The sequence below is a fragment of the Heloderma suspectum genome, chromosome 1, assembly GCF_057233095.1.
Source record: "Heloderma suspectum isolate Gila_16-S chromosome 1, 16-S_ref, whole genome shotgun sequence".
NCBI lineage: Eukaryota > Metazoa > Chordata > Lepidosauria > Squamata > Helodermatidae > Heloderma > Heloderma suspectum.
The window spans coordinates 384,185,102-384,211,505 of NC_139458.1; the positions used below are offsets into that span (position 1 = coordinate 384,185,102).

Genomic DNA, 26,404 nt, shown 5'->3' on the forward strand with positions numbered 1-26,404 from the left:
CATCCAAGAAGCGCCCCTGGGGAAAAGCCTCTCACAAAGGGCCAGGCCAAGACATTTTGCTGCCAGTGCAAAGGGCAAGATGGCACCACCCTGTTCCATGTACAGAAGCTACTTGGCTGGCAGATGAATTTGACTTCAACCCTGGAAACAGAACCATGTCCTCCACCACGCTTTAGGGCACAGGCTAGCTTAAGGGGTGCAAGGCAGGCCACATGGCACAAACAGCTCTGTCCTCCAACATCTTATTGCAACTTTCTGCTCCCCCTCCTCAGCATTTGCTACTTGAAGTAGAGCTGCTCATCTGCTCAACGGTAGGGCCGTCCCTGCTTGAGGTTCCACCTGTTGTCAGGAAGGGACAGAACAGGTGATGGAACTTTACAACTTATGAGATGGGCAGGGAATCAAAGGACAGGAGTCATGCTGAACTCAGTTTTGAACATATTAAACCAACAGCTCCTAAAAGAGAGAATCAAAAAGCAAAGGTTCAAGGTGATATGCAAGGCACAAGGGCAGTGTGAAATGAGAGAGGTGCAAGGAAATGAAAATGTGTCTGGTAACTGTTGTAAGAAACATATTTACTCAAGAGAAGCTGAAGACTGTTCCCATGTTATCTGGGAAGTGTTCTCGTCATATAGGATTTTAGATTCCTTGTTTTCACAGTCTGTTCTCCCATAAAGTTAACTCAGGGTGTTACCTGGTTCTGAGAGAAAAGCATGAGGTGTTTACGCAGTAGAAACGAAATCTACAATAGGTCATGGTGACTTGCTAGGTAAACATATCACAAGTTTTTTTCCCTGCTCTCCATGGAAAATTAACAAATAATATTAGCTTGGCCAGGCAGTTTCCTATATCTATATATATATGTGTGTGTGTGTGTATGTATATGTAGCAAAGCACCTGGCTACATATATTAATTTAGTCCAGTGGAACTCCACAGTTCATAAATATGGGGCAGGGGATTGTTGTTAGGTGCTGCCAACATGGTCTTGAAAAATCTGAGCTTATCCAAGCAGGGCTGAGTACAGGGAATATTGATGGACAACATGCAATTCTTTTTTAAATTAGAGGTTCCTGGAAGCCAAACGATACGTTATGCTAATCGCATAGCTGAGGCTTGCCTTTCTTTTCTTTTTTACCCTAGTGTAAGTATGGGCAGTCCTGATTCAGATCAGGACCACTGTGCCCCAGGAGGGGAATGTTAAACCTTCCCCTCCATTGTTTTTCTACCCCCCAAATTCCCTCCCCACCATAGGCGGATGTTAAAAAAAGAACAAATTCTCCATTGATGCCAATGGAGACCCCGCCCCCCGCTTCTTTTTTTGCCCTGGACGGATTTCAGGAAAAATGGTGGGGGAAAAGTTTAACCTTCCCCTCTGAGAGTGTGGTGGCCCTAATCAGAATCAGGGCCACACATGCTTACACTAGAGGAAAAAAAAAAAAAAGCTTCAGCTATACGCTTTGCAATTAGCGTAACGTGTCATATGGCTCTCACAATGTACTGGATTCTTCAACTCCGTGGCCTGTCCTCACCACAGCCATGCAGCATGAAGAGCCTTAAGGGGCTTCCACCTGATTGTCCTCTGCTCACCTACCTGCATCCCGCAGTGAGCTCCTGACTCCGATAGGCTCCTGCTGGTGGTACTTGTGCAAACAGTACCAGTTTCTCAGCCTCAGCTCCATGCATACGTAATAGTGGAACTGTAACACTGGCCTACCTTTCAGGGTTGTTTACTGTGGCAATGTATGCAAGCTCTTTTGAGTCACATAGGGAAAAGCACTCTATTATTCATCATACTAGTAATGGGCCCATAAAATGTCAAGGAGAAAGTGTGTGTGTTTGCGGACGTCAGGGAAGGGTCCAGTAACAGTAGTTTCTATGCTGGTTCTCCCTCCAGTAAATTTGTTAGGAGGATTTTAAAAAAATGCTTAATTCCTAGCATTCCTGTCAGCAGGGCACACTGAGCATATTCTGCAGAGAGTTAGGCAAAGCTTGGAAACAGCCCTTGACTTCCATTGGTCCCCTTATCTGCTGTTTTTCTCTCTCCTCTGCCCCGCCCCCACCTGGTACGGTTGGGTAAAAAGGTGGATGTGGAAATGTAAATTGGCAGATAAGAGGGCTGGTAACAGTAAGAGGATCAGGCTGAATACCTCCAAACTTTGCAGAACTCTTGGAAAAAGTCAAGCTCTTTTCCAAGGATTTTCCAAAAAGGCTCAGAAAGACCAAACCCGGTCCAAACCAAGATGAGCATGTTTCTTTCACACACACACACACACCATATCCAATACATCTGGCAGCTGCGTATTTGATATTACTTTTCCACAAGCAGTTTGTAAATGTAACCAATTCATTTGTTTGTAATTTGCTGTAAATAATCGTAGGATGATGAGTCTGGCTAGGTGAACCTCCAGAAAAATCATATCCAGGCAGGATCTCAATTTTCTAAACAGGTGTGTGCTTTTATTAAAAATACACATACACTCCAGTTGCACAGAAAAAATTAAAATGGATTTTCCCCTCAGATCTGAAATGTGAATGGGAAAATCCCCAAACACAACTAGTTTCAGACTTATTTTAGATGCCTGATGAGCAGGTCTTGGAGAAATGCTTTCCACCTCTATACCATCTTGTACTGTTTTCAAAATGTACAGCAGTGGCAGGCAACCTGATGGCCTCCAGGTGACAACTCCCATAATCCCTGACCACTGCCCATGTTATTTGGGGCTGATGGGAGTTGTAGTGAAAAACATCTGGACAGCAGCATGTACTTATCCCTCATGTACATTCACAGTAAAGAGAGTGCATAATTAATGTACCTGATTCTGGCAATACTGATACCAGTTATCAAACCCTTTCCATTGACCATGTACTGCCATCTAGCGGCTAGTAATAAAGTCATATAACTATAAATGAAATACATACATTCCTGAATATAGGAATATGTCCTAGAGCAGGGCTGGGGAACATATGGATCTCCCATCAGCTCTAGCCAGCACAGCCAAAGGTGATGGATGATAGGAGCTGCAGTCCAGTAACATCTCAAGGGCCACACATCCCCCCTCCTCGTCCTCTAAAATAGTTTGTAGAGGGGCAGTGCAAAGAGCAGATCAGTCTTCTTCCTTTTACCCTCCCTCCCCACAAAGTTTTTCATCCCAGTCCAACTAAGGATGTACATGCACATCTCAATATGGCCGGGGAATAACATCTGCATACACATTCCATACAAAGCAATGCAATGCAGAGGGAGTACACCTACGCTCAGATTCCCATCTGACTTCCACCCACAATCCCCAGTGCAGCAAGTAGCGCTCATACAGATCTCTTTAGAAGGATTCAGGGGCCGAGGTCCATGGAGATAGTTCTGGGGACAGCTCTGCTTGAGCCAGGAAGTGCCCACTCTAGCAGAGGGCTTGCGGTGGGTCTTCTAGAGCCCAGCTTCATGGAGCTGGCTGAAGGGACAGTCTCCCCTGCTGCTGCCACTCTCCTGCTTGAGCTGAGAAATGCCTGGCTCAAGCAAAAGGGCTCTGGTGGTTTGCAGGGAGGCAGAATTGTGCTCAGAGCAGTGGAGACTGGTGGCTCCTATGTCAGTGGGACGGTGAATCCACTCTGGGTTTCAGTCAGAACTCTAAAAGAGCTATCCAAGGTGTTGAACCCATTTTAGGGATCAGCACTCTGGATAGCTCCTTTAGAGTTCTGACTGAAACCCAGAGCAAATTCACAGCCCCACTGGTATTAGAGCCACCAGCCTCCACTGGCTCAGAGGACTTCCGTCTGAAGCGACCCATTTCTCAACAGGCAACACTGCTGCCCTTTTTCTTTAAACTACAAGCGGGTTGCTCCCTTTACAGTTTGAAAGGATCCTACTGGGAGGTGTGGCAGTGGCGGGGCGGAGGGGGAAATACTAGGCTGAGAGGATGCATTGCGTCTGAGCCGAATTACCTCTCCCCTTTAAGCACCAGACCGGAAGGGAAAAAAGCAATTCCCTTTATCCAAGCTCCCTGCAACAGAGAGCGGAAAGCTTGTGCCGTATGCTGCATGCTGCCTACCAAAGTTAGCATGAGGGCATCTTGCATGCACAGCTTTCAGTGCTTGCCAGTTTGAGGGGCCTTCTTAATGTGGCTTTTCTGTAGACACTGGAGGTGTCCCCCACTATGCAGGAAACTACTCCTGGCCTGTTTCCCCTCCATTTTCCACCCAGCACATCTCCACACAGAACCCCACCATACTTTTAGAGGAGTGACATATGGTTCTCCAGCATGTTAATATAGCCAGTCAGAAGAGTTAGGCCAGACTATATTTCTATACTAGACAGAAACATATGCTTACTTAGGGCATCTATGCACATCCCTGCCATAGTGCCCCCCGAGTATCGACTGCCAATATAAAATGCTGTGTAACTTATATTTAATCAAACATTGACTTTCATAGATTACCCCCCCCCCTTCTGCTCAGTACATATTCAGAATGGGAAATAAATGATACAAGGCAGCAACAGTTATATTGTACCTGGTACTTATGAATAATCAAACAGAACAGATTAACGTATCATACTCCACTATGTCAAAACATAATACACATAATACAGTATATGCCAGTCCTCCCCAAACAGCTGTGTTATGAGAAATATGGGAGTTGTAGTCCAACTCAGGTGGAGGGCACCAGATTGGGGAAGGCCAATATATGCTATAGTGTTAAACCAAACCTTTGCAGGGCTGACATCAAGGGCTGGCATCATTAGGCACTTGCCAAGACCCACACACTGGTAAGAGGTCCAACCCCAACCCTAAGGCCCCCTGCCCCTCCTCCTCCTCGTTGCCCCTGCATTTTCACCCGTCTCCTTGAAGCGAGCGAGCAGAGGCTTTTTCTTCCTTACCCCCCTCTCTCTAGGTGAATTGGGCCTCAAAGTGGGTAGGGCAAATGAATCAGCAGTGGTGATAGCAGTGAAGAGGTGGGCCCACTCAGCAAGGAGGTCCATTGAGGGCTTCTTGCCCAAGAGCTCCCCTAAAACTGGCATGGAGCTGGCACTGAGCCATGTATATTTGGTCACTCTCAACACTGTTAGCACAAACATTGCTAGGAAACAGCCAATGGAATAAAGTGTGTGACCAAGCACATAAAATGGCTGAAATAGATTTGTGGGATGGAAACAAGATATTATGGTTCAGGAACCACTTTTGGAGCAGGGGTTGAACATATTTAATGCCATCTAACATCCTGCCCTCTGAAGAGGGCGGGGTTGAGAACCCCAACTTATTTATTTTTATTTATTTAACATATTTCTTGGCCGCCTTTCAGGGCCCTCCAACTAACAATGGAGCTGACTCTCAACTGCCAGATGTGTGTGCAGGTAGGGATGTATGGAAGTCACATACCTTTTTGAAGGGTGACATTCACGGTGGGGGGGAGGCACTCCATCCCTCCCCCCGAAATTCTCCCTGGCTGGCTCCGCTCCGCAGCGACTCTGTGGAGCTGCCAGCCGGGGCCGCCCGCAGCCAGACGTCTGGCTGTTGGGCTGCACAGGAACGCAAATGGCGGCCGCCATAGCCGCCACCATTTGTGTCCCTGTATTTTGCCGTGATAGGCTACGTATATATTTACGTAGCCTATCATGGCAAAAAAAAAGGGAACGCAAATGGCGGCGGCTACGGCAGCCACCATTTGCATTCCCTTTTTTTGCATGGCAAATACTTACGTAGCCTATCACAGCTAATGAAGGGACGCAATTTGCGTTCCTGCGGAGGCCGTGTTAGGCTACGTAAATATTTACGTAGCCTATCACGGCAATAATGAAGAAGCAAATGGTGGCCGCAGACACGGCTGCCATTTGCAAAGCAGCGCGAATGGCACCAGGTAAGTGTCCTGTTTCGCGTGCCTTTCGCGGGGTGGGGGGTGGGGGCTTCGTTCCACCACAGATTTTGGGGGGCCGAATACACTGGCATTCGGCCTCACCGAGATCCGTGGCGGAATTCTCTGACATCCCTATGTGCAGGGTCAACTTTTGTTAGGCTAAGCTAAACTGTGTAGAATGAAGAACCAGGGCCCCATCCTATAGGAATTCTTCTGGTGTGGTTAAGTGTCCTCATTTTCTGAAAGTCTTCCCTTCAAAGTGCCTCCTGCTGCTTACAAAATGGCAGCTATTAGCCTATACTCTCCTCTTCTGTAAGGAGTTATGTATGTCCCCACCTGGGAGTGTATCAGAGGGATTTTCAGAATACTGGGGTAGGTGCCCCAGCATGGGGAACAGGACAACTGTGCAAATAGACAGTTTTCAGGGGTTGAGTTAGGAAGGAAGGAAGGAAGGAAGGAAGGAAGGAAGGAAGGAAGGAAGGGGGCTCCTTGTAAGTGTGACTGTCTGTGTAACAGGAGAGAACATAGCATTTTGCAATCTGCTAGACCACAGAATATGGTTGATCACCATAATGCCCAAGTCTACTAATTTGGTCTCAGTGGTTGTGGCGGCACTCCAAATATGCTGCTGTATTTCATTCAGTCTGTGCTTTCAAATTCCAATCAAGCACTTTTGAAACTTTCCTGCCCATTTTGGAATAAACACCGGTTTGACCAGATAAGGCTAAGAAATAATTAAATACCTGCAGAATCCCAGACATAGAACGAGGTAGTGCTGCCATCTTGTGACCCAACTGAAGACCAGTAAGAGCACTTCTGTTTCATGTGTTTAGCTGTATGTGGATGTGCATATTTTATAGTGCAAGACATGCTGCACTGTTCCCTTTTGGGCCCAATACACACACTGTGAAAGTAGAAATTAGCAACCAGATGCACACATTGGCCTGAGAACACATATCCACACTGTGTGCAACTATTTTTACACTGCAGAATGGAAGAGAAGCAACTCAGACTCAAACTACATTTGATGGCAACAGGACTCTTTCAATTATATATAAGGGAGAGGAGGGGGTCCTCCTGACGTCTTCAGTAAAAGGGGTACACAGATGGGCTGCTAAATGTTCCCACTGCAGCTTCCTTCCTCATGGCCTCTCGCCAGTGTCACTTCCCCCCAGCTTGGCTCCAATACTGGAAGTGAGCCTGGCTGGAAGTGGAAGGAAAGCACCCAGGCAGTGGAGGCGGGTGGCTCCAGTGTCAGTGGGGCGGTGCATCCGCTCCAGGTTTCAGTCAGAACCAGTCAGAACTCTTAACGGAGCTATCCAAGGTCCACTCTGGATTTCAGTCAGAACTCTTAACGGAGCTATCCAAGGTCCAGTCTGGGTTTCAGCCAGAGCCAGTCAGAACTCTAAAGGAGCTATCCAAGGTCCAGTCTGGGTTTCAGCCAGAGCCAGTCAGAACTCTAAAGGAGCTATCCAAGGTCCACTCTGGGTTTCAGCCAGAGCCAGTCAGAACTCTAAAGGAGCTATCCAAGGTCCAGTCTGGGTTTCAGCCAGAACCAGTCAGAACTCTAAAGGAGCTATCCAAGGTCCACTCTGGGTTTCAGCCAGAGCCAGTCAGAACTCTAAAGGAGCTATCCAAGGTCCAGTCTGGGTTTCAGCCAGAGCCAGTCAGAACTCTAAAGGAGCTATCCAAGGTCCACTCTGGGTTTCAGCCAGAGCCAGTCAGAACTCTAAAGGAGCTATCCAAGGTCCAGTCTGGGTTTCAGCCAGAGCCAGTCAGAACTCTAAAGGAGCTATCCAAGGTCCACTCTGGGTTTCAGCCAGAGCCAGTCAGAACTCTAAAGGAGCTATCCAAGGTCCAGTCTGGGTTTCAGCCAGAGCCAGTCAGAACTCTAAAGGAGCTATCCAAGGTCCAGTCTGGGTTTCAGCCAGAGCCAGTCAGAACTCTAAAGGAGCTATCCAAGGTCCAGTCTGGGTTTCAGCCAGAGCCAGTCAGAACTCTAAAGGAGCTATCCAAGGTCCAGTCTGGGTTTCAGCCAGAGCCAGTCAGAACTCTAAAGGAGCTATCCAAGGTCCAGTCTGGGTTTCAGCCAGAGCCAGTCAGAACTCTAAAGGAGCTATCCAAGGTCCAGTCTGGGTTTCAGCCAGAGCCAGTCAGAACTCTAAAGGAGCTATCCAAGGTCCACTCTGGGTTTCAGCCAGAGCCAGTCAGAACTCTAAAGGAGCTATCCAAGGTCCAGTCTGGGTTTCAGCCAGAGCCAGTCAGAACTCTAAAGGAGCTATCCAAGGTCCAGTCTGGGTTTCAGCCAGAGCCAGTCAGAACTCTAAAGGAGCTATCCAAGGCACAAAGCACCTTTAGAGCTCTGACTGGCTCTGACTGAAACCCAGAGCAGATTCACTGTCCCACTGACATTCAAGCCACCAGCCTCCACTGCAGCCAGGGGAGGGGCTCCAGGCACTAGGGTTGGGAGAGTCTGGCTCTCCTCACCCATCCCACCCTTTTGCCAGACAGGTGTTTCCCCAGAGCCCCATTTTATGTAGGACTGGGGCAGACACCAGTTGATACCAATGGAGCTGCTGCTGTTGTGCATAGCTTGACACACAGAAACACACAAGAGCCGCACAGCATTAGCCCCCACGTGTTCATATTCAAAATGTGAGACAGACACCAGACAGCACATGAAGGGGCAGCTGCAGAGTCCTGGGAGAATGCTGGCTTTTTTTCCTCAAGCCCGCAGAAAGTTTTCTGTAGGCTGACTGAGAATTTCTGATGTCAGAAATGGGTGAACTGAGCAACAACAATGTTTGGTTTGTGTGGTATGTGCGTAAATTTACATCTAAAAAGAAAACGATAATAAAACATCAAAGTGATCTAAGTAGTATGATGCAAAGAAGAGAATGTATTACTGCCCCTAGGCAATCCCTTCAGTGAATGACTGGCTCTCTGTAGCCCACATTAAGGCTACTGATGCAGTATCTCAAAAAGAAAAAAAAAAGGAAATGTCAGAGAGAAGGCTTGGCAGCCAAGGGCTGCAGCTCTTTAGTTATAAATAGAGACGGTTTCTTTATTTATGAAATTTACATTCCACCCCATGGCTCCTAAAGGAGCCCTCAAGACAGCTAACAATATATAACGACCATCCATAAAACATCTAATAAAATGCAATCAATAAAGCCATAAAAATCATGACTATAAAAACAGAAGGACAAAGTTGTCTCAAGAAAGCCTATGTGCAATGTGGAAAAACTAAAACCCCAGAACTACATATTTCCAGAGATCTTTGAAAAGCCAATAGTGTGGGACTGTCGAGCCTCTTCGGCGAGAGAATTGCTTATCCTAGGAACCATGGCTGAGAGGTCCTGCCCCCTGTGCTGCCTAGTCTAACATCAGACAATGTTGGTGGGCATCCAATGGTAAACCAGTGACTGAATGTACCGATGGGAGTTAGAACATAAAATCTGAACCAACGGCAGCAAGCAATGATCAGTGTTAGTTAATGCAAGTTTAGGCCATAATTTTCATCTGTCTTTGCTATGTGCTCCTCAAAGGTCTTCAAAATCAGCATATAATTTAGATTTGGGGGGGCAGGGCCGACAGAAAAAACATCAGCCACTGCCCCTTTCTTCCCAAATCATGTTGACATAATGGGGTAGTTGGAAGATCAGTTTCCTCCACAAACCAAGGAAGTATTAGTAAAGGTCATTTGTCAAGAGGTTCAGTGCACCCCAGTCTCAATGGATGGAAGAAGAAAAGCTCAGTGTTCTTTACATTTCTCTTCCTCCCTCAGACTTCATGTCATCCCCTAGTTACCTGCCCCACAGATGGAGAAAGCAGGCATTATTCCATGATCTGGGATCTACTGTCTCTGTGTGGATCTTCTTTAGACTGCCTTGAGCTTGTGAGTTCAAGTGGGTAGTATAACAAATTGGGCCTTTTCGTATGTGGTGCCTGATCTCTGGAGCTCCCTGCCTTTGACCACCCATCAGCCTCCCTCTTGGATGACTTTTGGGAACTGATGAAAAAGCATCTGGTTTTCCCCCTTCCTTTTGGTTTTTAATGAGATTTGTTATGTGCTACTTAACTGAATTTCTTGACTGCTTTATCAGTTATTTTGTACTTATCATGTTCTGTTATTGTTAGCTGCCTTGGGAATTACCATGATGGAACGGTGAGATATACAAATTTCAAATACAAATAAATAAAATGTCTTATCAGTCATACTCTACAAGATATTTCTTTTCAAGAGAACACGTGAAGGGAAAATAACCTTTCTATGCAATAACTGTTTCTTGAACCTTCTAAAGTTTGAAATGTTATCTGCCCCACCTTCGACTATTGGCAGTAATACTCATTGGCAGTTTAACTCCAGGCAGCAATGCCTCAAATGTGCCTGAATACTCCAAACTTAAGGGACACCATGAAGATATCATGGAATTGTTTTTTATTGCAGTGATCCAAAATGTCCCTTTCACTGGAGAAAAGATAATCACTGAGCAGTCAAGCCTACTCCGCTGCAGAACTAACTGATGGCTAAACTACATGTCACATTTAGGGCACAATACTATCAACTGCACTCTTGATGATCAGAAGCCCCTGAAGTCAGAGGGTTCCGATCATCCAATGCAGGGCAGGAGAAGCAATGGAGGTGATCTTTGCCTTCCCACCCTCCCGGCCTGCATATTTCGCTAGACAGGCTTTTTAGCCTGTCTACTGATGGCACTTCAGAGGGGGAGGGAAAGAGGCTCGTATCCTGGCCTCTTCAGTTTCCTCCCCTTCCCACCCTCTGGAACGCCCCCTTTCCCCTCTCTCTGAGGTCAACTTTCCAACCTAAGAGGGCAGCCAGCGTGGTTCTTTCCACATGGACTGCAAGGGGGTGAGGACCAACTCCCCCTTGCAAGGTTGGAGCACTGTCTCTGACCTAGGAGAGGGAAATCCCCAGTAAAGGATTGCTCCCTAAATGTGTCTTTGAGTTTAATGTGCAGGTTTTTAAAAATGTCTGATAATTTGCCTACATTTGTAAAGTGGATTAGACAAATTCAGAGAGGATAAGGCTATTGGTGGCTGGTAGACATGATGGCAACATGCCACCTCCAAGATTACAGGCAGCATGCTGGGGAACAAAGCAGGATTTCCCGTTTGTGGGCTTCCCACTGGGGCAGCTGGTTGGCCTTTGTGGGACACAGGAGTCTGGACAAGATAGGCCTCTGGCCCGATCTAGCAGGGGTCTTCTTATGTTCTTAATTATTGGAATCACGCCTAGTATGGAGAGGGAGTTTAACTCTTTCCTCTCCTGCTGTGGTCCAGAGGAAAAATCCCTCTTCTGAAGCTCATAATTGCTTTGGGGCCACCTTTTCTGTGGTGGCCCCCGCTCTGTGGAACTCCCTCCTTAGGGAACTCCACCATGCCCCCTCTTTAATGAGCTTCCGCCGTGCATTAAAAACGTGGTTGTTCAGGCAGGCATTTGGAGTGGCTTAGGGTATTTTAGAAAACGTTTTTATTGTAGAATTTTATTGTTTTAAACTGTTTTATTATATGCTGTACATCGCCCAGAGTGGCTGGGTGACCAACCAGATGGGCGATTAATACATTTACTAAATAAATAAATAAAAAATTGGGGGGAAATCTCCCATTGTCCCCTGAGGGGGATTCCCTCCCAATTCAAACAGCAGCTTCAGAAGAGGGGTTTTTCTCAGGACCACAGCAGGGGAAGAAATAATTAAATCCCCCCTCCCCGACTATATCTCCAGTATAATCAGCCTCCTGTCCTAGCTGATGCTGTTTGATAAACCTGAAAATCAAATGCAAAGACGCATTTAATGTCATGTGGAGTTTGGCCACGAGTAGAGATGACTGTGTATGTTGACTCCCACGCAGATTAACAAACATTCTGTCTAACAGGGCAAAACAAAGCAGGGGAGGAAAGGAGGACTACTTGCAGGAATCTTCCCATACATAAGCCAGCCTTGTTTCCACAAGGTGACATTTCCCCACCAGAGAAGTAGGTAAAAACTAGGCCTTGTTTCTGCAACCATTTTACAGAATAACTCCTACCGATGGTTGTTACTGCAGAAACAGAGAAGAAGAAGGAGCCAACAAAGTCCCATCTGCCCAGACTTGTATTTTCCTTAAGGTAAAGTCCACTCTTGTAGGCCTGGATGATACCCTGCAAAGAGACAAGAAGAAGGAAGAAAGGTGAGTTTCTGCTCATAAGGCAGCCAAGGCTGTAATCCTATGCACACTTTCCTGGGAATGAGCTCCATTGAACACACTGGGACTTACTACTGAGTAAATACGGCTAGGATTGCACTGTAAATCAGCTTACGTTGCCTGTCTAACTGGCATGACGGGAATGTAAAACCTTAATTCCCTTTAAAGAACTAGCACAAGTACTGCCATGGAGTTTGGTCATGATGAATATATAAATATGAATTATACATACTAGTGAATGTACCCAGTTTCACATGGGTTTGTTTATTTATTTATTTACTGGCCAATAGCTAAAGCTCTCTGGGCGGTTCAAAAAACTTAAAACCACAAAGTACAGCATAAAACAACATAAAATATGGAAGCTTCAAACTACAATATAAAAGTACAACCAGAATAAAACCTCGCAGAAATGCAAAGATTTAAAATACAGATTTAGAACGGCAGAGCCAAAAGACCAGCGTGCTAAAATGCTGGGAAAATAAAAAGGTCTTCACCTGGCGCTGAAAGGAGTACAACGCAGGCACCAGGCAAACCTCTCTGGGGAGCTCATTCCTTTAGTATAGCCTTTAGTTTGATACAGCAAAGCTCTCACGCAGAGTTAGGCAGCTGTCAGAGTTGGACACGTTATACCTGCCCTGTCTGGTGAAGCCAGAACCACGGGCACCCCTAGGCACAGTCCCTGCCATAATGCAGCCTTCTAGCCCCCTGAGGGAGGGGTCTGCCCAGTCCAGTCCCCTGAGGGGAAGGCTCTTCCTCAGCAAGAAAGAGGGCCCAGGCATATACCCCGGTCCCTTGGACTCCCCACAGGCTTCACCCTGTATTGACTGCAAAGCTCTGAGCTGGTTAGGGAACCCTGCCACCTAATGGAACATAGGAACATAGGAAGCATTGGTCCATCTCGTCCAGTATTGATGACACTGTCTGGCAGCATCTCTCCAGGGTTTCAGGCAGGAGTTTATCCAACCCTACCTACAGATGCCAGGGACTGAGCTTGGAACCTTCTGCATTCAAAGCATGTGCTCCACTACTGAGCTATGGCCCCTCCCGAAGTGACTGAAGACAGTACTGCAGGCATCAGACACATGGATACATTTAAATCTATTAAGATTAATCAATGCATTTTAACAACCACATAACTCTGATGTGCACATCTCTAGGGTCTCCTTAGTAAAAATGCCAAGCTGCAGGGTCTTGGAGCTACAGTGCTGACAGACACACAGATATGGGAAGAGATAACATTATATATTTATCACCCTTCACCCATGTAAGTGGGCTCTAGGGCAGTGTACAAAGAGAAAAGACTAAATAAAATACAGTAAAGCATCAATCCATACAAATAAAAATGAGAGGGATAAAATAACAACTCATAATCCAGCAAAAAAACCATACCACAGAAACCAATTAAAATGCCCAGGCAAATAAGAAACATGTTAACCTAGCACCTAAAAGAATAGAGGTTGGCTCCAGGGGCAAAGATCCCCTAAAAGGCATTCTAGAGACCGGGTGCACCACCACAGAAAATATCTTCTCCTTTGTACTTTCATAATGCATTTCTCTTAACCCCTCCCACATAGTGATGGCCACCAATTTGGATGGCTTTAAAAAGGAGTTAGACAAATTCATGGAGGAGAAGCCTATCAACGGCTACTAGTCCTGATGGCTATATGCTACCTCCAGTATCAGAGGCAGTATTTCTATGTACACTAGTTGCTGGGGAACATGGGTAGGAGGGTGCTATTGCACTCATGTCCTGCCCATGGGCAGCTGGTTGGCCACCGTGCGAACAGAATGCTGGGGACTAGATGGACCCTTGGTCTGATCCAGCATGTCTCTTCTAATGTTCTGATGTTCCCCACCACACACACACCTTGAACTCATTGAAGGAAAGCTAGGGTGTAAATGTAACAAATGAACAAATAAACAGGCTCATTTGTAGGGCACCTGGAGCTCCTCTCCAACCGGGTCATTAAAAGCAGGCTTCCTGCTGACAAAGGCGGAAATGACATAAAGCAACCACAGGGCAAGCTAGAGACTACACAGGAGATACATGCAACAGTCTCTCCATGGTTTTTCCCTTTTCAAGGAAAGAATCCATACGCAAGTGCCAGCCTCAGTGTATGAACAATAGAGGAGGAAATGGCAGGTACAGCTTAAAGCAGCCTACCCCAGCCTGGTGCCCTTCAGATCTGTTGGACCAACCAATGGTGGTTTCATCTTTAAAGTGGAGTACCTAGGGAGAGGCCTAGTATTAATTGCCAAAGGCAGAGGAGACCAGAAGAGGAAGTGGCATCTATCCAGAGGTGAACAATGTACTCATCACCAGTTATTGGGACATTTACATTTATCTATTACTTGGGGAGGCAATTGTTGGGTTATTGAGAAGCAAGGAAGCAACAACTAGGGACGTATGGATTTTGTTAAAACCGTGTTTCATGGATCATCTGGCATCTTTCATTCTGTCTTCCGCTCACTGATGGAATTGGATTTTTTTTTAGGGATGTCCAAGAATTTGTTCCACTTGTGCAAGTGCGCATTAGCGCAAGTGCAAATTTGTGCAAGTCCCCACCAAAAGTAAAAAACCAGTCCACAAGTCTGTGGAATCTATGCTGGTCCATTGTGGAATCTGCAGATTGGGTTCATAGAAATCTGACCTCATTTGAATTTGTTGTGGATTTCTCCAACATCTCTAGCATCAACTTTGTCATTTCTTGGAATGAGATTATATCATATCATCTTGCTTTTGGGGCGTCTGGGAGGTCTTATTAACTTAGATTTAATTTCGAGATAGCTAGCAAATAAGAACGCATCAGAAAGGGTTTTTTTCTGTCTCACACTTTTGAGGGAAAAGATATGGGTACCCATCTCCCATCCCCACCCCTGCCTGGCCAAGTAGAAAACAGGTGTGATCCTCAACAGATAAATGATGAAAAGAAAAAAGGTGAAGCAGATTCCCATCATTCCTCTGCTCATATTGGCAGTCGCTTGTGGCTTGTTTTGATAAATAAATATTGGGACAGTTACACATGCATCCCATGTAACATCTAATTTGGCCCACAGACTCTAGCATGCAAACCAATGGGTGTAATTCAGACAAATATGAAGATTGAGACCCTCCTCCCTTCCCAGAACAGACCTTTCAAGAGTTGTAGAACCTACTTATAGCTTAGAAAGCAATTGGTTCATTTATTGAGTGAACCAAATGCCCCAGTAGTAAGTATGCAGGTAAAAGCAGATGAATACTACATTCAGGGTAACAGGATGAAGAACTAGACCTCTTGATCGCCTCTGGCCAACCCTCTTTCCAACTGAAATGCAGTGACTGTATGCGTCTTAGTACTCAATTCTGAAACTTGAAAAAGTCATCTTCAGTTAACACCTTCAAAATCTGAAGGTTAGAATTCATGTGCATCACTATTATATATACACATCAGCATTAATGGACTAAAAATACACCAATTTTATGGACCACTGCATTCTATACCATAGCATTTTCATCTATTTCTATGCCCTGAAGCTTTCTATGCTCCTCCTTTCACCTGATTAATCATTCCATTTCAGAAATAAACTTTGAATTTTTCATAGATTATCGATTTGCACAATCTCTTTCCAGGCATCTGTATGTTCTGACAATATCTCCTATGGTACACGGTGGGCAAGTTTTGTGCCTTCCTGAACACTAACAATCTGTGTCTAGGGTTACTGAAGATTCCTTTGCTCACTTGTCCCCTTGCTGTTGACACTGCAGTATACACAAAGGAAATATAGTAATACATTTGTCCAACTCACACATATAACCACTGATGCAAGCAGACTTTGCCACAGCATCACAGGAAATGTGATGAAAATAGTGGCACACCCCATGGGCTCACACCAAGGGTAGACAACCTTTGTGGCCCATGGGCAGATCTGGAAATTTGAGAAACTGTCCTGGGCATCACCACAAAATGGCTGCCATGGCAGGCATGGCTAGTCACAAAGGTTAATCACCATGTAGCCCAGAAGCATTCGTAGGAAATGAAGATGGTGGCTGCTGGAGGCCCTCACTTTACTTTGCTCCCAGCTGCTGGTAAGAAAATGTGTTCATTTTTTTAAAAGTGTAAAGGTTGGGGCACTCCAGTGGGCACCAGTGCCCACAGGGACCATGTTGCTTACCCCTGGCCTACACAAACAAGTTACCCACTCACCTGTAACTCTCAACAGAAAGAGAGGAAGAAAATGCCTTCCTGTCCATAACACCTTAACTATGGTAGTAGGCCATGGATTACTAAAATATGGAAGTGTGTGCATAGAAGCACATCTGCATCTTAAGTCAGGGCAAAATTACAATGCATGTATCAGCTGAATGTAGTTTATCCTGAATGTGTGTGTTTTTTCTTTTACAAGATGTAGCCATTGAGGAGGATTTTAATCTTGAGCTTGACACGAGTAGTGAGACTCCTTGTTAGACCTCTCTCCAGGTTTTGATAATGTGGATTATTCCATTTTATTACAGTGTCTCCAATTCTGTACTGGTGATTTGTGGTTGGCTCTCTGTGTTGGTTTCAAACCTTTATGTCTGGACATGGGGAGAACATTTGCTGGGGAGAATCTGATGACAGGGAGAAGGTTAAGAAAGTTCCCTATTCATATTCTCCCCTGCAAATACTTGTACTCTAAGAATAACATGAGCTGCTTTGGGAACTTCTGTTATGTTCCACAACTAGTAAACTCTTTAAATTGGCATAATATATCAAGATAATAAATATAGAACAAGGTGAGAATTGGGTAATGGGTAGCTAAGTGACAGGATTTGTTCCTGAATTCTCTCAACCTAAGTTTTAACACAAGAAAACTACCCCTTTCCCCGTGCACATAACATTTGAACATGCTGTTAAAAAAGATCAATCCTATGAACAGATTTCATGCAGACTTTGCAGTGTTTAAAAATAAACTTTCCCCTCCTTTATAGCCTTTTTAGCTTTGGGAATTATGTACACTCTGGTATCATTTACTATTATGCACTACATTAAAACATAAAGGGAGAAAATTTAATGTGAGAGATGTGTGACTCTATCTTCAACCAGTGGATATATACACTTACAGTTCAGAGCAGTTTTAGCCTAGGGTAATTTCTGATAACATTCTCATTCTCTCTCTCTCTCTCTGACATGCCACTAAATCCTCCCATGGCTGTGGTGAACAGTTGGAAACACTGGTTGCTTTGGCATAATAAATGAACATGCAATCCTCTCTAAAGTAAGGAGAAGCTTCATTCCTCACCTACATGTGATACTTCTTAGCTATGCTAATACTTTAACTTTCCAAGGCTGCAACCCTACACACACTTAGCTGGGAGAAATTCCCATTCAATTCAGCGGGGCTTCCTCTTGAGAACACAAGCATGGGATTATATCAGAACTTGCATCTGAAATCAATGCTTCTTTGTAGGAATACCTGCGGCTGAGTGCCAGGTAGTTGAGGCAATTATGATGGTTGTTTTGAAGTTAGTTGGACCTTGTCCTTTTCAACTGAAAGTTCTTATTACTTTACCTTATTTGCACAGGTAAATGTGAATGTTAATCTTAAAATGACTTTTCAGGTACATAGGTGAAGGATCACAAACCCTACTTGGTTCCTTATCAGAGAGTTTGACCTCAGAAAAAACCTATCTCCCACACTGATAATGTGAAAAGGAAACAAACTTGGGAGACCATATAAACAAGCCTCTACTGAAAACATCCTTTAGCTTCTAAGTAAAGCAGAAGGTTATGACTGCAATCCTACGCACACTTCCTTGGGATTAAGCCCCACCGAAATTTTCTCTTTAGATCCTCTTCGTTTTCTGCCATTAGGGTGGTATCGTCTGCATATCGGAGGTTGTTGATAATTCTCCCAGCAATCTTAATTCCGACCTCTGATTCATCCAACCCGGCATTTCTCATGATGTACTCTGCATATAAGTTAAATAAGCAGGGTGACAATATGCAGCCTTGTCATACTCCTTTCCCAATTTTGAACCAATCGGTTGTTCCATGTCTGGTTCTTACTGTTGCTTCTTGACCCTCATACAGGTTTCTCAGGAGACAGGTAAGGTGGTCTGGTACTCCCATCACTTTAAGAATTTGCCACAGTTTGTTGTGATCCACACAATCAAAGGCTTTAGCGTAGTCAATGAAGCAGAAATAGACGTTTTTCTGGAATTCTCTTGCTTTCTCCATGATGCAGCGAATGTTGGCGATTTGATCTCTAGTTCCTCTGCCTCTTCTAAACCCAGCTTGTACTTCCGGTAGTTCTCGGTTCGCATACTGCTGAAGCCTAGCTTGTAGGATTTTGAGCATCACCTTGCTGGCATGTGAAATGAGCGCAATTGTGCGGTAGTTTGAACACTCTTTGGCGTTGCCCTTCTTTGGAATTGGAATGTCAACTGACCTTTTCCAGTCTTGTGGCCACTGTTGAGTGTTCCAGATTTGTTGGCATATTGAATGCAGCACTTTAACAGCATCATCTTTTAGGATTTTAAATAGCTCGGCTGGAATACTGTCATCTCCGCTAGCTTTGTTGTTACTAATGCTTCCTAAGGCCCACTTGACTTCACTCTCGAGGATGTCCGGCTCAAGTTCAGTGACCGCACTATCATGGCTATCAGGGACATTCAGATCTTTCCTGTATAGTTCTTCTGTGTATTCTTGCCACCTCTTCTTAATCTCATCTGCTTCTGTTAGGTCCCTGCCTTCTTTGTCCTTTATCATGCCCGTCTTTGCACAAAACGTTCCCTTGAGATCTCCAATTTTCTTGAAGAGATCTCTAGTCTTTCCCATTCTGTTGTTTTCCTCCATTTCTTTGCATTGTTCATTTAAGAAGGCCTTCTTGTCTCTCCTTGCTATTCTCTGGAACTCTGCATTCAGTTGGGTATATCTTCCCCTTTCTCCCTTGCTTTTCGCTTCCCTTATTTCGTGAGCTACTTGTAAAGCCTCATCAGACAGCCACTTGGCTTTCTTGCATTTCTTTTTCTTTGGGATGGATTTCGTTGCTGCCTCCTGAACAATGTTACGGACCTCCGTCCATAGTTCCTCAGGCACTCTGTCTATCAGGTCTAATCCCTGAAATCTATTCCTCACCTCCACTGTATATTCATAAGGGATATGATTTAGGTCATACCTGAACGGTTTAGTGGTTTTCCCGACGTTCTTCAATTTAAGCCGAAATTTTGCAAGAAGCAGTTCATGATCTGAGCCACAGTCAGCTCCAGGTCTTGTTTTTACTGACTGTATGGAGCTTCTCCATCTTTGGCTGCAAAGGACATAATCAATCTGATTTCGATATTGACCATCTGGTGACATCCATGTGTAGAGTCGCCTTTTGTGCTGTTGGAAAAGAGTGTTTGCTATGATCAGCATGTTCTCTTGGCAAAACTCCATTAGCTTTTGTCCTGCTTCATTTTGTACACCAAGGCCATGCCTGCCTGTTATCCCGGTGATTTCTTGACTTCCTACTTTAGCATTCCAATCCCCTATGATGAAGAGGACGTCTTTTTTTGGTGTTAGTTCTAGAAGGTGTTGTAGGTCTTCATAGAACCGATCAACCTCAGCTTCTTCGGCCTCAGTGGTTGGGGCATAGACTTGAATTACTGTGATGTTGAATGGTTTGCCTTGGATTCGTACTGACATCATTCTATCATTTTTAAGATTGTACCCCAGTACTGCTTTTCCCACCCTTTTGTTGACTATGAGTGCTACTCCATTTCTTCTAAGGGATTCTTGCCCACAATAGTAGATATGATGGTCACCTGAATTAAATTCGCCCATGCCTGTCCATTTTAGTTCGCTGATTCCCAAGATGTCGATGTTCAATCTTGCCATCTCATGTTTGACCACCTCCAGCTTACCTTGATTCATTGATCTGACATTCCAGGTTCCTAAACAATATTGTTCTTTACAGCATCGGATTTTCTTTTCACCACCAGACACATCCACAGCTGAGTGTCCTTTCGGGTTTGGCCCAGCCGCTTCACTCTTTCTGGAGCTACTTGGAAATACCCTCTGCTCTTCCCCAGTAGCATATTGGACACCTTCCGACCTGAGGGGCTCATCTTCCGGCGTCATATCTTTTAGCCTTGTGATACATTCCATGGGGTTTTCTTGGCAAGAATACTGGAGTGGGTTGCCATTTCCTTCTCCAGTGGACCACATTTTGTCAGAACTCTCCGCCATGACCTGTCCGTCTTGGGTGGCCCTGCACGGCATAGCTTATGGCTTCACTGAGTTACGCAAGCCCCTTCGCCACAACAAGGCAGTGATCCATGAAGGGGGTCCTGCATTTACACTAGAATAAAAATGAAAAAAGACATAGCTGCTAACTATATCTTTAAAGTAAGGTCTGCTTTTGTCCTCTGTGAAGCTGAAGCTGCTATTCATACCCATCTTAGAGAGGTTGTTTGGCTTCCCAACTGACAATCCAAGAGGCAAGTGGAGACATTATTTAGTATAAATAAATAGAACTGACCTATTGTATTAAAAAAAAAAAGAAGAGTTACCATTACATGCAGTTTATGAAGCTATGAAGTTAATATTCTTCTGGATAAACCTACTCATAATGTGTTTTAAAACTTCTGGCAGATAGAAACTAAGCACAGAGAGAGTGTGCACCCAGTGAAACATGCCACATGAAAAACATATGTAAACTAAATTGTTGTCATGCTATGGGATCAGGAAGGAAGTCAGCAGAGCAAGGATAACTAGCCTGATAATGGAAGTCAGCCCCAAAATGTGTTATGAGTCGAATGGCTGTGACTAATACAGCTCTTTTAGAAACATGTGAGCTGATGTTATGCACATTATTTTCATGTGCAAAGGGTGAAACCACAGCATTGCCCTCTTAAAATCCTAACACAGGCACGAGGATTGGAAGAAGTCATACATTCAGGAGCCTTTCCGTTTGTCTTCTTTTTCCCCACAAGCCTTGCATGTAAGTTACAAGTAGGGATGTACGGACTGTGTAAAATCCACTCTGTCTGTGTTGCGCTGATTGTCAGGAGCTGTTTGTTCCATCATCCACCCGGAGATGGATAATTTTTTTTCCCGTCATGCAGAAAAATACACAAATATTTATGTAAGTATTTATGTAGGTATTTACATAATTTACCTTAGTACGTAACACTTAAAGAGTATTGTCTCTCATTCCATTCAGCGTTTCCTCAGCAGAAACTTACGTATTTTTCTACGAATTTATATGCGTAAATTTCAGGAAAGTATAAAAAAAAAAAAAAACTGAAAGTCCATGACTCCGCGCAGCCTGAGGGGGGTGCTCTGCAGTGGATTCTGCAGGTCAGATTCTTAGAAATCCGAGCTCATTTAAGTCTGCCTCAAATTTCTCCAGCATCCCTAATTACAAGTTCCATCCCTGGTATTTCCATTTAAAGCAGGGCTACAGAATCTCAGGCCCACCGTCCCAGTCTTGTTCTTTGGGGTTCCCCAGATAGCCCTGCCCCCTGCCCCTGCCCCTTGTCTGCCGATCATTTCATGGTTTCCTGGCATGTCCCCCCCCCCCAAGGTTGAAATGCCTCTCCTAAGGTTTAGTTACTGGCAGTAAGCGCTTTAAGCTAAACTATCCTGGTATTTTGGGGTATTCTGCCCTACCCAGCACTGAATTGAATTCAGCGCTCAAGCTGAAAGAGGTTAAACACCTGTAATTTAAAGGATTTAAAGTAGCAGCAGGGCATACGGAGGCATTCAAGATGAAGCTGGACAGCCACTTGTCAGGGATGCTTTGACTTGGATTCCTGCATTGAGCAGGGGGTTGGACTCGATGGTTTTATAGGCCCCTTCCAACCCTACTATTCTATGATTCTGTGATTCTATATGTGAGAGGCCTCTTCTTAAGATCAAGGTAGGGTGCAATCCTAGTCAAAAAAGTCCTACAATTCCCAGCATGCCCCAGCCAGCCAATTCTCAGCCATGACCCATGCTGACTGGGGCGTGCTGGGAGCTGTAGGACTTTTTTCTGTCTAAACATGCATAGGATTGCATGCTTACGCTACCATCCAACAGGGTAGACAGTACTGAGATCATTGGTTTAATTTTCATAGAAGAAGCAGTACAGGCCACAACAACATGCCATGTAAATGGCATACTGCTACCCCATAGCAGGAAAGGTTGAAGGAATTTACTCACAACGAAATCAGTGGTAGGGAACTGTGTGATGCTCAACGTTTATATTTACAGTAAAACTTCATCATTGCACTTTTTAAGGGGAGGGACTTAGCAGCAGAGTTGATACTTTGCATGTATGAAGTCTTTAGTTTGAATTCTTAGAATTTCCAGTAAAAATGCTCTGGTAGAAGAATTCAAGACAACTTCTGTTGGTGACTCGAGGAACCGGCTGACAAGAGTTGACCAGTCTGTCAGGATCTTATACCATTCAACTTTCACTTCCACATGTGACATGCTAGACTCCAAAATATATACCCAGGATGAGCAATTTCCTGCCTGTACTATTTTAAAGTTCTGCATCTTGTCCATGTTGCAGATAAGCCAGATAAACAAATAAAAACTAACATGGCAGCCTTCATTTCATAGAGCTACTCCCTAATCAGGGTTAGGAATCTCTAAGGGTATTTTTAATGCAATAAATGCACAGCTGTCAACACATTTGTTGTGCTGAAACTATTTATTTTCCCTTACAGTGGTACTTGGTATGGCAAAATTTAATTCTCTCTTTACCAGACAATGTTGCCAAGCAATTGTCACATGAGATGTGGATGTGCAAGTATTGTGGGCACCTGCTGGAAGGGTCTAGATCCTGGTTGCCTTTACATTTAAGAAAAAACCCACAGTCCTCCCGTTGGGGAGACTTTCTGCATTTACAGTGAGCTCCCAGACAGTGACCACATGATTGCTGAAAAGGGAAGTTTTTACTTTTCAAGGTTCCATAGAACTCAATGAAACAGCACCATCTAATGGCTGTTTTAGTAGTGCAACAATCTGACTTAATTTGATACTTTATTATTTCTGGATCTTTTTAAGAGGGTGTCAGGGTTGGATGGGAGCCCATAGAACCCCAAAGCAGTTCTGATTCAGAGGAAGAGGTAAAAACCATGGGAGAGGAACCCGTACGCTTTTCAGAGGCGCCGCTGGAGGGAGAGTCCCTCCCTGCTCACATTCCTCAGAGTGGTAGCGACCCTCGCAAGCAGGGGGAGGGACAACTGGAGCTTCAGGATGCCAGTGCAGGGACAAGCAGGAGATGGAGGGCATGAGAGGAGGAGCTCAGCCCACTTGGCACGATGTCAACAGCTATGCCCCGATGCCCCATGGGAAAGGGGTGGACTTTCGCCTCCTAGCCCTTAAGTTCAGAGGTTTCCCGCCTTTACCCTCCAAACGGAGATCAACTGATTCACTAAGGCTAGAAACCCCTAGTAGGCAGCTCTCTTAAGTTTCCCTCATTAGGCTCATACAATTAGCATCTGTAAGCATCATTAGGTTGAATGGAAATAAAGCCTTGGAAAAGAGCCCTATCGTCTGCATGTTGATTCTCGCTACTTGAGGATTTCAGAAGGCAGCAAGGGTGCTCCTGACAGATGGAATAACAAGGAAATACCTCTGGATGTGCCCTGGGGGTTGACAGTGTCATGAAAAGGACCCGCAAACGTCCATCAGTGAGCAATCTCAATAGCAGGATAAAAGCTCCGTATGAAGAAGCCCCCTGTGAATGTTGACGAGCGGTCGGTTTTGTACGATCTCCTGCTTTTGAGGCCAAGTGTTCCCCTGCTGTACTGCTCGAGAACCAGAGCACTTACCTGGCTTTTGAAAAGTAATGAATGCCAGCAAGGCCAAGCCCCCTTCCCTGGAGCAGTGATCCACCACTTTATGAACTCCTGCTTTTTAAATTATAGTTTTAAACCTTGGAAGGCTGTATAAGACAGCTTCACCAGTCCCCTCTCTAGTATGAGAGTGTCCACCTACGGTTTTTAATGGTGCACCCCTTGCTTTCCAACAAGGCTATTCTCCACCTCTCTTCAATTAATTACACATGGACTGGAAACTGCGCTGTTGATGCTGAATCAAGATTTGTAGAACTATTTAACAATATATGGTTCAGAAACAAAATTGCTGTTTATTAACATAAACATTAGCAGAAGGGGCAAATAGAAAAGCAAACTGAAAATAGGTGGCACATAGGACACTTCTGAAGTTTTACATAATTCCTAGTAAGGTTTCCCCTCTCCCTTCTATTTAGGCTATTTACATTTAAAAAAAGAAGGGAGGTAAATATTCCCACTCAGCGAGTGAAACCCTTCCTTCTGTATTATCATTGGAAGCTACTCAATTAAGTTCTCAGGAGCTTCCTGGTGGAGAAGAGACCATAGAACAGTAAATAGGGTGGGAAGAAGCCACCCAGTCCAACACTAACAATCTCTCTCCCCCTGCTAGCAAGATTCTCCCAAAGACTAACACACAAAAACCAAACCACACTCTGCCAGAGGCGGGGTAGAAGCCAACAGGGCAGGGCAAAGTGCCTGCATATCAGACAACTCCAGATGACTCAAAAAAGTGAGCCAAGCTTGTAATTTCTATGATCAAAAGAATCAGCAGCAAAACCACAGTGGAAAACAAACTTGCAATTCTTTGAGCTCTTTTTTTATTGATCCACTTTCTATGACCCTTTCCCTTCCTCATCGATTCACTGTGCTGTTTGTTATTTTCACTTACCAAATCGTAACTAAACCCCCACTTATACTGCAAGTGCTGCGCTTTTGTGTTTATCCTGTAAAGCAACTGGAACACATTAGGTGGTGCCTCAGTGATAAAAAAGAACATCAAGTTCAGGGAGACTGATACAAAACATGACTTAACACCTCTATATTCCACTTCATTTCGGCCACTTAACTCAAAGGCCTCCGAAACTGAATCAATTGCCCAAAGAAATCGAAGTTGTTCATTTAATCTCCCAGCAGCTGTCGGAAACCAGCAAAAGTCTTCTTTCCCAGTAAATATTTTACGGTCTCCCATGGATACTTCAGAAAAGTTCACATCTAAATATGGGAATAATATCTACATAGTCTAGCGCTGAGAATATTTTTAAATTTCCTGGTCACTCACTGATAAGAACATAAGATAAGCCATGCTGGATCAAGCCAAGGTTGCATCTAGTCCAGCATTTTGTTCACACAGTGGCCATCCAGCTTCCCACAGGAAACCCACAAGCAGGACATGGGTGCAACAGCACCCTCCCACCCACTTTCTCAACATGAGGCATAATTTTGTACACCTCTATCCTGTTTCCCCTTACTCACTTTTTCTAAGCTAAACGATCCCATCTGTTGTAACCTTTCCTCATAGGGGAGTTGCTCCAGTCCCTTGATCATTTTAAGGTGCAATCCTATGCACGTTTAGATGGGAAAAGGGCTACAAGTCCCAGCATTTCCCAACCAGTATGACTGACTGGGGAATGCTGGGAGTTGTTCAGATGGGAAAAAAAATCCTACATGCATTGGATTGTGCCCTTAGTTGCCTTTTTCTGCACTTTTCTCAACTCTGTAATGTCTTCTTTTTTAGGTGTGGTGACCAAAACTGTACACAGTATTCTAAGTGTGATCACACCACAAATTTGTATAAGAGAACTATGATTTTGGCAGTTTTACTTTCAATTCCTTTCCTAATTATGCCTAACATGGAGCTTGCCTTTTTTTACAGTGGCCACGCACTGGGCTGACATTTTCATCATGGTGTCCACCACAATCCCAAGATCTTTCTTGGTCAGTCACTGCTAGCTCAATGATCCTATTATAATCCTAATCATAGTAACAGCTAACATTCGTATAGCACAAAAAAGTCCTTCAGATAAGTTTCTCAGTAGCTCTTACAACAACCCTGCAGGAAAGCATCTCTATATTGCAGAAGAGGAGCAGAAGCCAGGACCAACCCAGAGGTTCAGGCAGCTTGGTTTAAGCAGCAGAACATAGGGTAATATTAAGGGAAGTAAATGGTTAATTATTCTGTTCGGTACTGGTTTTTTACTAGCTTGGATTATCCACATCAAGCACCAGATATTGTCTAAGGCTGAGATATAATGACTTGCCCATAGTTTTTATGGCTTAGGCAATGTTTGTACCAAAAAATGCCTGCTGAAACTACTTCAGCTCATATGAACAAAAGAAGAGCCATGCTGGATCAGACCAAAGTCCTAATTAGTCAAGAATTCTGTTCTCATACTGGCCAACCAGGTGCCTACGAGAAGCCCGCAACTCTCCTGTCTGTGTTCTCCAATGACTGGTATTGAGAGGCATACTGCCTCTGAGATGGGAGGCAATATACAGCCACCGTGACTAGTAGCCACTGATAGCTTTATCCCCTATGAGTTTATCTAATCCCCTTTTAA

General features: G+C 44.6%; 1 protein-coding gene across 1 annotated transcript in view; it reads right to left on the reverse strand.

Annotated features, from left to right (window-relative positions):
- Positions 1-26,404, reverse strand: part of KCNK17 (potassium two pore domain channel subfamily K member 17) — a 50,801-nt gene that overhangs the window by 22,789 nt on the left and 1,608 nt on the right. Inside the window, exon 2 of the mRNA XM_084828532.1 lies at positions 11,897-12,008. Within this exon, the coding sequence (XP_084684658.1) occupies positions 11,897-12,008 (112 nt within the window). The remainder of the gene's footprint in view (positions 1-11,896; positions 12,009-26,404) is intronic.